Source organism: Ascidia mentula, chromosome 4 (assembly GCF_947561715.1).
Source record: "Ascidia mentula chromosome 4, kaAscMent1.1, whole genome shotgun sequence".
In the NCBI taxonomy this organism is placed as follows: domain Eukaryota; kingdom Metazoa; phylum Chordata; class Ascidiacea; order Phlebobranchia; family Ascidiidae; genus Ascidia; species Ascidia mentula.
The window spans coordinates 19,175,183-19,187,148 of NC_138569.1; the positions used below are offsets into that span (position 1 = coordinate 19,175,183).

The window sequence follows — 11,966 nt, forward strand, 5'->3', positions numbered from 1 at the left end:
TAAACGTAGATGAGGGCGTCAATTTATTCTCAACAACCCATTTGCAGCAAACGTTTTTAAGAAAGTTCACGGGAAAATCTCATTTTTGACGCACAACAAAACGAGAGTAAAAAAGTGACGACACCAAAGCGCTTGACATGATAACCAAGGTAGCAGTCAAAATATTGCATTGCAATAAAGCCAAAATAGCAGAGATACAAAATTAAGTTCAACAGTGTAAATGTGTTGGTTTGCAACAATCGGGACAAGCAAAAACACAATCCCCAACTGTCAGAAAGTATTCTAGCTTTGCAATTGTTGCAGCAATTTATAAATACTTGCCCAATCAATTTTGGCAATGACAACATTTCATTTTGACATTTTTACGCTTCAACCTTGTATACAAAAGGGGCAAAACCTTACACACCTTTTCTTCAAAATTTTTTTTCTTGGGCAGTTCTGACGATTCTCAAGCAACTTACTGCAAGGACAAACTTAAGTTTTATCTAACTGGCCACCTCTCAGGTCTCTGTTTGTTTCGCATCTGTTGAATGTACCACAAAACGTATTGCAGCAAGTACTGAACAAAAATCGCGAAAGGTTCATCGATATGAGAATACAAGCCCAATTATTTGCTATTAGACACTAAGCGTTGTCAGGTAAATAGTGACGTCCATCCCTGGGTGTTCAAAATGCAGCAAAAGTTATAAACTTGCGGGGGCAGATGGCATAGACGAGCAGCTTGAGAGAGGAAAATAGTGCGAATAACTATTTTGCAAGCTCTTGATGTGGAACTTTGTAATTTGTGTGGAACCTTTCATCAAAATTTCATCTCCTAAAAAAATTTACTTTCAGTCAAGTTCGACACAAGGAGAAGTGTATGATTTTGCTGATTGTAAGTACATATATTACTGAATGGAAGATATGTTAAAACAAACAGCTACAACGCTTGGGAACAACCAACTTTGAGAAAACTGACCTTGATGTTTTTTAATCTCCCTTCCAAGACACTTAATACTTGTTTGCACGATACTAAAATACTTTCCGATGTGGATTTTACTATTTGCATTGATAGCTGCTGTATCACCTCATCCGGGATATCCTGGTGAATTACAACTGGATGTTCATAATATATTCTAATATAATATTCATTGATCTCCAACATAGAAATTTGATTTGTGTTTGGCAAAATTATTTGTTACTACGCCTTGCCCAACCGGTTTGGAGAATGCTGACCTAAGATTATTTGCAAGGACAACGTGTTAATAGTCAATGCACTGTTAAAGTACTGCACTTCATATTGGGTGCATGATCATAGCAAGGTGTTTGACTTTATTGTAAACATTTACATATTGATTCTATGGGAACAAGGGATTCTATCTAAATTACTTGAATATTTAGGTAACAGCTGTAACATATAACTACTATACATTCAGTTCATTATTATTTAACATATTTTTCACAATGTTTACGTATTTAAAATGTAATCTTGTTTGTATTTTTGCCACTAAAATACGACAACTTTTTTTTCAAATTCACATAAACACAAACAATGGTTGTTACCTCATCATCGCTATCATCAACTTCAACTCTTTCAAAACTTTTCTCAGCATCTGGAACAAGTGACTCAGCATCACTCTTCATTTGGCTCACGATTAAGATTATTTGATCTCCAACTGATTTGAACTTCTCGCTCGCATCCTGGCAATCTTTTATCCACATTGGCTGAAATATTGTTATGGCAAAGGTTTTAAGACAACACACAAAAATGTGTGTTAGCTACATTAAAAGTGCACTAAATTGTACGATACTTTTATGGGTGGACTCGAAATTTCATTTAGCATAATTTAATTACAAAATTAAAATAAAACCATAAAGCAAACACCAAAATATTGTTTTTTAACAGTGACAATTACACACAAATATAAATATGTACTTGTGCTTCTCCAGTAGGTTTTCCCTTTTTCCTTCTGCGACGTCGTTGAATGTTTGCTTTAGTTTCAGTGATAACTCCCTGTAAACTTGTAAGGAGCAACACACACATACTGTACATCTCACAACACAGCACCATTCTGCAAAAAAAGCAATTTAACTTTAATTCTGCTTTGCCTGTACTGGGTGCCAGTACAGAAAAGATTCGGATTCATCCAAATTCAAATACCTTAAGCTAAAACCGTAATGATGTCTTAAAATTACTTATTAGTTATAAAAAAATTGCACACAAACCATTTGCGTTATTTATGTAGTGACATAATTCTATTCTAATATTGTTGTTCGTATGCCAAATTGGCCAGTTTTTGTTTTGTTCCACTGTCATACATAAATCCCAACCAAACTGTTATACCAAACAAATTTAAGTTCAACACATTGATTGAAGGATTACCAGATAACATTCCCTTCTTTTTAATAAATGTTAAAATATGTATACCTACTATTTAGACTAATTCTTGGGTGAATTAAATGCCAAAAACTATAATTATAAAGAAAATCAATAAAATCAAACATTTTACCTTGGAACAATGTTGGGGTCAATTTTTAACAGACAAGGTGGAATCTTTTCAGCAAGAATGGTAACTTCAGAATTTCTCATTTCCTCTTGCAGAAAAGTACTTGGTGTTTTCGTGAGCAAGCCATCTTGAAAGGTTTTTATCCAATCTGTAAATATAACTTTATAGCTTAAATACCAAGTCATATAAACAAGCATGGAGGCAGTAATATGATTTTTGTGCCTATAAGGTCTATCAGTGCATCTTGCAGGTCTAACAGCCGGACAAAGACTTCCACTTTGTAGTGACAACGCAACACCGTCATTGGAACCAAATTAGTCACCAAAAAGTGGAAGACATCCATAGTCACAGTAGCCGCAGCAATAGTGGTCATCTGTACGTAACTCACAAAACAAATCACAATACTTGTATGTAAGCAACCTGAAAAAAAAAAACTTCTGGCAATGGAACTTTTTATGTTACCTTGTATGGTTGAGAAAATGGATTCAAAAAGTTTCGACAAGCCTTCGAGTTCTTTTGTTTCCTCGTTAATGCTGCTAAGCAACAGTTTGCATATCCTGGTAAAATAAAATTCTTGTTCAAAGTTTAGCTGGCAACAACCCCATTTTTTTGTAATTTTTTTTGTTTCACTTAATGCAATCAAAAAAATTCATCTGAAACCAAATTAGGTGCTAAAATGAAAAATGTCACAACAGCCAAGCTGAATCAAAGCTACTTCTTCTGTGGAACAAGTTACTACCTGAGCATACAGAGCATTGCATGAGGGTATTTTACTTCATTTGCGAGTTGTAATGGGGAAGGAGGAGGACCGTGGAAGTGGTAAGGTGAAAACGTTTCAGGTAAATTTGAACAAAAACATTCAAGCTCGTCTAATAAGGAATTGAGCGTCAAGGAAGGCGAATTTTCTGAAAAAAAAATATTTGAGCAAGATTTAATTGTTTTAGGTTAGTAAGTAGTTAGGAGATTGGGGTTTCTTTAACAACTGATTTTTTTAAGTGGAAAATTGTGGTTGCAAAAGTTAAGTATAAACTATATGAAGGGTGTATTATATGTGAAATACTGTATTAATATTATAAACCTCAATTACTATAGTTAATGGACAATATTTTTTGCAAAAAATCAAATGCCCAGATTAACTGCATTAATGTGAAATAACAGAGTTGTACCATTTGAGGCTGCATGACCATTAACTTGAGTTGGTGGGGTATGAGAAAACGCAGCATGTGTACAAAGCACGAGAAGCTCTCGGAACTGGAGCCATTTCTTCTCTTCCTGAAAACTTTCTTCTATCTCTTCTGGGGTCACTTGCCTAAAGAAATATATTAAACTTATCTATGGCTCTAGAAGTAGATAAATTACTTGTATAAGCAATAAAAAGATTTATTACTGTTTCAAAGATTTCACCAGAATATGTACTATTACTTTGGAATACAGATTTCTTGTTTGAGAAAGTTGAGAACAGAAAATTGACTTACTTTTCAGGGACATTTATATCGCTAATTACAGAAAAATCGCGATCATCAACAAGCTTGTCAAAATTTATTCTTTTTTGATCAACCATCTTTAAAAGACTGGAAATAGGCTGGTCACTGCAAAGTAAAGAGCTTTTGAAAATATATTATTCTCTTTTTATATAAGCTACCTACAGAAACCACAAAAAGGTCAGGTGATCAATGTATACATGATTAAAAGACTTTTTTACGTAAAAGGCTATTGGCATCAAACTACTCACATATTTCCTTGGGTAAAGAAATCCATTAGAACATGGGCAGTTTTTGTGATTGCAGAATGAAGCGAGTTGTTGATATGACGTCGATATTCAACAAATTCTGTGATCTGTGAGACAATTTCTTGTCAAAGCAAAACTAAAACAATATTGTTCATGAATACAATGAGACTCTGTTTAAATAATACAATGTAAAAAGCTGGGATTTTACCACATATATCAGATTAACAGGAAGCAACAGTTGTCAAGAGTTTTGATGAAATAAGCTAGTACAGTATATTTGTATAATGAGAAGCTGTAAACATTGCACATTTTTCCGGCCTACGACGTCTCATCAGTGCCGATGGTGCCTGCTAGCCAATAGCATGTGAACATGACAAGGACTGTCACTGGAAATACTGCTTCCATAGGCGTATCCAGGATTTTTTTCGGTGGGGTGTCCAAATTTTTTGGGGGAATTCCCCGATTTTCAGGTGTAAACTACAGGGTAAATTGTGGCCGAGAATCGCAAAATACGAACGCCAGTGTTCGCGCCAATCGTCACATAAACGGTGGTCTCATGGCTTGTGCAATGCTATATGGAACACTCAATGCGAGTTTTTGCGGTAGTGCTTGTGCCGTCGTTTTATTAGTACTACTTTCAAAGAAATGCTTGAATAGATTTGTAACCAAAAGGGATCAAATGTGGGCTAAAGTAATCAAGAAAACAAACAAATAAAAACTATTTTTTAAGCAGAAGCCTTATATTCCTCTTTGCACTTCTGCGGGCGCTAACAGATGTTTTCAACATGCGTAATATTGGCAACATGACTTTCACGCAAGTAAACCGCTTGCCATTACAACAACATGACCACTAAAAAACGACGTTTCGTCCTTTGACTAACTAAAATGACATTTGTTTCGTAACAATGCAACATGTTTGGTAACAATGCTCCCTCTTTGGAAACAATGGCGAATTCAAGCACGATTCGGTTTTTAGGTCAACGTTAAAAAAAATTTCTGGTTTTCACATGGATTTTAACAAAAAAATACAGTGGCGTTTGTTTAGCTATCAAAACAGACAAAAATATTTCACAAAGGGGGGTTCCGGACCCCTCGGACCCCCCCTGGATACACCCATGACTGCTTCCACAAAAAAAAGTCCAACCAAATAATTCTTGCCAAACCTTTTGAAAGGTTCCATTTCTAAAGCATGCAATCAGGCACTCAACAGATTCTTTGCTGTTTGAAAGATAGAAATTTCTTGCAGCTTGAAATCCCTGTGAAGCAGGTTGGAAGTGACCAAGTGAAACTACACTGTGGCATACAAGGTACCTGAAAACAAAAAATGCTTGTGCTTTTACACGGCACATCTATATGCTTTTCTACTCCAAGGCAACTCTTAAATCTTTGCTTGTTTTTTATGAAAATTGATACAGAGTGTTTAATAGTTTCAATGTGTGCCTTTTTAAGATATTTAAATCAAAACTTAATAAAATTTCACCCATACAAAATGTCGAATTAAATGAAAGTTCAAAAAAATTAAAACTTTTGGCATTGACAAATTAGAACTTACCCCAAAGTGTTTTGCTGCATGTGTTTAATTTCCAACGAGTCATAGAGGTTTGCGCAAGGCGAGAAAACACCCAATCTGCAGTACATTCGAATCAGTATGATCTTTATCTCAAAATTGTAATGGCTTTCCTTTATTGTCTGCTCCAGAATCATGACACATCTCCATAGAAGAGAGGTGTCCTCTGGGAAAAGGAAATTTTTTATGTGTGACAAATCAAAGCTGGAATAAAAAAACTTGCGATTTTCATAAAAAAAACAGAAATAGAGTTACGCAAAATTGACATACTAAATTGTCTTTTCGAATGTAAATTATAAACTAAACAACTATGTTTGTACTGACTATATTAGACAGAAAATTATTATTAACTTACCAGTTTTCTCATACAGATCAATAAGTAACCTTACAGCATTTATACAGTAATAGTCAACAATATATGCGTCTGTTGTTGGTTGGTCGTCACCTGTAGAATAAAATGAGATTGCAGAAACCTGAATTCTAAACAAATGTATTTCTCGCAACTTACAGAAACAGATTCCATCCCGGTATCTTTTCAAGAAGTTTTCGATTAATTTAAATTTTTCTGCGTCTGAGAGATTTTCATGTCCTCCTAAAAACCTAAGCATAGAACTATTAGTTACTTTTTGACCACTTCCTGGAAAAACATTTAACAATATATTGGTGTAGTCTTTCTGTTGCAAAGGTCATTGTACGATGAAACATTAATTCGGTTATGTTTAAACAGGGCAAGCTGGGGATGATGATTGGTCATAAGAGAATGTTTACAGAGAATTCTTTTTTCTACCTCATGTTACATTGAAAAGACAACAATTTGACTAAAATCATCACATATTTGAGTTGAAAAGACAACAATTTGACAAAATATCATCACATATTTGTGTTATAGTACACCATCAGGGCTGCAACCCTTTAAACATGAAGAAATTTTAGTTTAGCTTACAATTACCTAGTTGCCTCAACAGTAAAAATATGTCGATGGAACTCCTTCTGTTTTCGCTTGTTAATATCAGGTTTGAGCTTTGCCGGAAAATCCTTTGTTACATCATCAAATGTGAATGTTGCTTGCTGTTTGTACAACTCCTCTAAAAACTGAAATAAGAAATTCACTGAACACAAAATGTTTTTGACTTTCACGGTAAACATTTTGAGACAAATAGTTTACACTTGAACTCCCAAGTTATTTTGTCACAAAAAAAACAAATGGATTTTTCACGTCAGTATTGCTTGATACTCAATATGATGCAAGTGTTTTTACCTCTTTAAGTTCTTCTTCTGGGAGTAATTGAAAATAAGGTTTGAGGTCTGGCATGCAACATGGCTTTGTGGAAAAGTCGAGCGCATATTCTAGCAAGAATTGTTTGATGGAAACATGCGGCATGGTAACATCTGGTGACAAATAATGGAGACTTTCATAAATGGAAATTTTCCCAATTTCGCTACGAATGCTGCCATGTCTGTGAGTCATATTTAAAATGCAGACAGCAACAAAACTTAGTGAAAAATAATTCATACTTAATAAGAAAACAATTTAATTCACAAAGCGGTACCTTTAAAAGCAGTACCATAAAATATAGAATATTTTTAATAAAAAAATTACAGTCAAAACATATTGGTGACATGATATTAATTATGCATGCAATTTATGTAATATTGTGGAAGAATGACATTTACAGAGTTCAGTAACATTTCAAACAACAAGCTCTTAGTGGAACAAATCAATCAATAGCATTACTTGCAAATCTATCTCTAAATATAAACTTGCCATTTTTCTCTTTTTGTCGTAAACTCAATCTTTTGAGCAGTTCCAGTCTCATGAGATAAGGTCCACGACATTTGCTCTCAAAAAGGTCATTTTCCACTTTGACAAGGTCGAACACAAACTTGCAAGCATGTTCCACCTTGTAATCCGCTTCACAACCCAAACTAAAAACAATAATGGTGCTACTGTTGTCGCCAGGCATTGTAAATTTAAAATCTGTCCTTTCGGCACAAAATTAGATGCTACATCTGGCATCCAGCAAAACTTCTTCAGGGTTATGGACGACCAAAACGTCAGTAACAATGAAATATGCTTAACTATTGTGCCAGAAGGATAGTTTTTTAAATAATAATAGTGTTTACTACTAATTGTTGACAAATTGGTTTACAGGAATAATACCTCGACTCTGCTTGCTCTTCTTCCACTTTTGGAGGAGTTTCTTCATCAAGGAGTTTAAAGAATGAGTCCAGATACCCCAACACATAGTTCCAAACATCTGGCCTAACAACAATTGTTCAATATCTGATAATTCAATTAAAAATATTTTTTTATTGCCAGAAATACAGGCAAATCAATAAGTGGTGTTTTTATGCCAAGTTCCTGTTGAAAAAGAAATGAGTTATGAAAGCAAAAAAGAGTCAAAAAATAATTTGGAAATGGTTTGTTTTTTGTTGATCAGCATCCCTTGCATATTATTATTAAAAAAAAGGCAATTGATACTTTTTTGCAAGGTTTTAAAACTTTGATACAGCACACATATGAACTTACTTGTCCTTCAGCAACTTCTTGTACTTTGCATTCACAACACTCCACTGTTTAAGCTTCTCTTGTATCGTGATGCTCAGAGGAGTGTAACCAGCAACTTCACCCATCAACTTTTCTACATATTTTTATACATTGTTTAAAACTGTGGTTCCAAAACTGTTTTGTTTGTGATGCATTTGGAAAGATTTGCAGTGTTCACACGGCACCCATTATAAATCCATTTCAATATTTTTTCTATGTTTACAATTTTCAGTCACCGCAAGGCTTACTTAACTTAATATTTATTTTAAAACAAAATTTAATTTCTTTTGTTTAAATTATAACGCAACACCCTTAAAAACGAGGCACAGTTTCAGATACATGTGTTCAAAGGACAAAATAAAATAAATAGGTGGATTTATTTGTGCATTAATTTTTGTAATAGTTTTGTTTTTCATAATCTTTGAAAAATAGAACAACACTAAGCACAATTCCAATTTAATGAATTTGTAAGGCATTATACTATAAATAGCACAGAAAGCATGTTTGTGGTGAACTCAAACCAAATTACAGTCATCTGGTGTTTGGCGCCATATTAAACATCATATCTAATAATAGTCAGGGTTATTTAAGGAAACACACTGAGCTTCTGGTCAATGCCTAACCACAGAGGCCTGTCTTTGCAGATGGAAAACATGTTTACAGTGCAGAATGTTCGTAAATCAAATCTAATGTTCAGGTTTATTGCAATGCAAAAAAACATTTTTTTCAATGTTATCAAAAGCATATACAAAAAAATAGGGCAAATGAAAAACGTAGCAAGAGAAAATTTATCTTTGGAAGCATTTAAGACACAAAAACTTACAAAAAAATATAACAATTAAAAACTTACTTCCTAAACTCCCTTTGACAACCTTCAATGCCTGTTCATGCTTTCCCAGAAGGTCAAGCACAAGAAGATAAAGCCGTACTTCTGCAAAAAAACACAACTTGGTTATTAAATATATGTCAATATCATGCGTGTTAAACTTTTTGGCATTTAAAATGCATTGCATTAATTGCAATATTTTGACATAGTGAATTTCCCATCTTTACAATTGCATGATGTTATTACATATTTAACAACAAACAAATAATTTCTTTTGAAATTGTTCTTTCTTCTATTGCAATTTAAAAAAAAACTGTCTTGCCAACAGAAAAAGCATATTGAACCAATTACCAGCTTCAGCTTCTATCTTGCCATTGTCAATTTGCTTTTCGATCATCTTTTCTGCCAAAGGCAAATACATCGTCTGTGCCAACTCCTTTTTGTCAGCATTAAGTGCCTGTGGTCATAAAATGACAAATATTGTTTGCAGGGTCAAAAATACTACGAATAATGTTTTCTTACCTGTAGAACTATGGCCATAATTCCCCAAAATAAATAAGGATTTTTCTGTGCCTGTTTGTACAGGTTCATCGCAACCTAAAGTAAGAAACCCAGTTACTTTATATTATCCAGCCACGGTTCAAGACTAAGCAAGAATGTAAAGATTATCAATTGAATTTAATAAATAAATAAGAAATACAAAACAAATAAATATTAGTTGTGTACATGTTTAATTAATAATACCCTTTGCATCTCTTTGAACTCATCATGGCGGACGTACGACATAAACAAATGTGAAAAAAACTCTTCATTCTGCGGACACTTCTTGACAGCTTTTTCATACATGGGGCTTATCAGTTCAGCTAAAACATATTAATAAACTTGTTAATAGTTTAAACATGCAACTTTCAGCATAAAATTTAAGGAGCAGAATGCTTGATGTAAAGACATTGATTTGTCCAATTCTTTAAGCACACATACAAATATTTTTATCAAAACATGATTTATGGATCTGCTGGAATACCAACATGTGTTGCTTGCTTGCTTCAACAGGGTTTACTTTTTAAATTTGAAAAATATAAAACAGCGGAATTACTTTTTTGACATTCTTTGTAATAAAGACTTAACCCCTGCAGGCTGTTGTCATCAATGGGTCCTTGTTCAACAACTTCGGCAGCAAGATTAGAGGCCTCGTCAACTTTACCCAACCGATGCAGGGCAATAGTTTTTAAAACCTGAAATGTTACGGATTGAAAGTTGAAGCCAAGTAAAATTATCTGTAATATTTTTTGTTAATAAGCAATGTGTGAGTAATTTCTGCAAAAAGAAAAACCCACAAACAATTTTCTAAGTGCACTTTGTGTTTTATTATGGTCTACTGTTAAAAACACGCAACCTTTGCAGCAAGAAGATCTTTTTCCTTCTTTAAAACCTTTTCTGCGTCATGAAAAGCCTTTTTGTAGTTTCCATTGTCTAGCAATTCTACAAAGAAGATAGTTGAAATAACGACAAAATCCGGAGTATCTTACAATCAATTTTACCATAAATTGGCCGTAATCTTCGTTCACTAATGGAGCTTAATCCTTCCGCAGACATGTTTATTACAACACAAAAAGCAACCCAACTTAAATGGTTGTGAAATTTAGCCTATCTGCCTATAAAAGATTTACCAAACATTACAAAACAATTTAAACCAATTCATTTGCAAACCCTAAAGGGTCATAAACGTAAGTTAAGCTCAATTTATGAAGAAATTATTGCTGAAAAGTTTAAATGTAAAAGTGAGCAGAATTGTGCATTTTAGGGCAAATAATAAACAAATGCTTTTTGACAACACAAAAATTTGCATGCTTTTAAAGTCCTGTGTGCTTTTAAAACGCTGTAAAACGGTGCTACGCAATAACAATGCCCGCACGTGAGAAGCAATAACCCCGCCACAGCAGAAACGTGCGAATATAAATTAAAATTCACCGTAAACAAAAACTACAAAGATCGGATGAGAGAAACTGACGAAGGTTGTGTTTTTTTTTCTCCGGCCATATTTTAATTACAAAAGAGCCTTTGAAATTGCCCAAATAGTTTAAATTTTAGATGTGCTTTAAAACATCGTTGCTTGGATTTCGATTCCAACCATAATCTTTGCGGTAAATTTGCAGGAAAACTTTGCTTATTCCATTTGCATTTGGTTTAGAATTTTGTAGTTATCTTTTACTTGCTTGCTTATGAAACTAAATTTTTTTAATAAATCCTACGCACTCAGTTTATAAACGGAAAAATGCAAATGTGCATTCAGTCAGTTTGGCAATGTTGATAAAAACAATACGTATTGCAGATAAATCTTAAGTTTTCTCAATTTTGTTTAATTACTGGATTAGTAGTAGAATTGACTTTTGCAGCATGATATAGTATACTATAGTAGTATGGTTACAGCCATAGGCGCCGATTTAGGGGTGACTAGGGGAACATGTCACCCTTCACAAACAAACAGGGGTGACAACGTATGTATTGTCACCCCTGGAATTCGTATAAATTAAAAATTATTGTCAGAACAACCACATACATTATACTATGCGTTAAGGTAGTTTCAAAAGACCTTCATTATCACCGTCACAATCATGACAAACACAATTAAGTGTCTTGTGGGCTGTTATGCAGCGCAGCAGTTGTTGTAGCATAATGGTAAGAATCGGCATTGTTGCGTAATAGATTTGTTTGGCACTTCATAATTACTAAATCTGCAATTAAGACCGAGTGAAACAAAAATGTGCCGCTTTCAGTAAGGGTGTCCGTAATTAAAGTGTTTAAAATTT

The 11,966-nt window shown here is 33.9% G+C and overlaps 1 protein-coding gene across 1 annotated transcript; it reads right to left on the minus strand.

Moving 5' to 3' along the window:
• Window positions 1-6: 6 nt before the first annotated feature.
• On the minus strand, window positions 7-10,813 carry LOC145897633 (N-alpha-acetyltransferase 25, NatB auxiliary subunit-like). The gene is made up of 26 exons (XM_082986011.1): window positions 10,698-10,813; window positions 10,553-10,638; window positions 10,253-10,391; window positions 9,901-10,019; window positions 9,679-9,753; window positions 9,508-9,613; window positions 9,181-9,261; window positions 8,313-8,424; window positions 7,944-8,045; window positions 7,548-7,708; window positions 7,041-7,171; window positions 6,732-6,874; window positions 6,291-6,382; window positions 6,138-6,227; window positions 5,768-5,948; window positions 5,379-5,526; window positions 4,219-4,322; window positions 3,962-4,075; window positions 3,653-3,795; window positions 3,226-3,391; window positions 2,949-3,043; window positions 2,490-2,634; window positions 1,916-2,051; window positions 1,543-1,704; window positions 959-1,081; window positions 7-814 (listed from the first exon to the last, which is right to left on the minus strand). Exons 1-26 carry the CDS (start codon window positions 10,750-10,752, stop codon window positions 800-802), a joined length of 3,024 nt encoding a protein of 1,007 aa, XP_082842137.1. The 5' UTR covers window positions 10,753-10,813; the 3' UTR covers window positions 7-799.
• Between the last annotated feature and the right edge of the window lie 1,153 nt (window positions 10,814-11,966).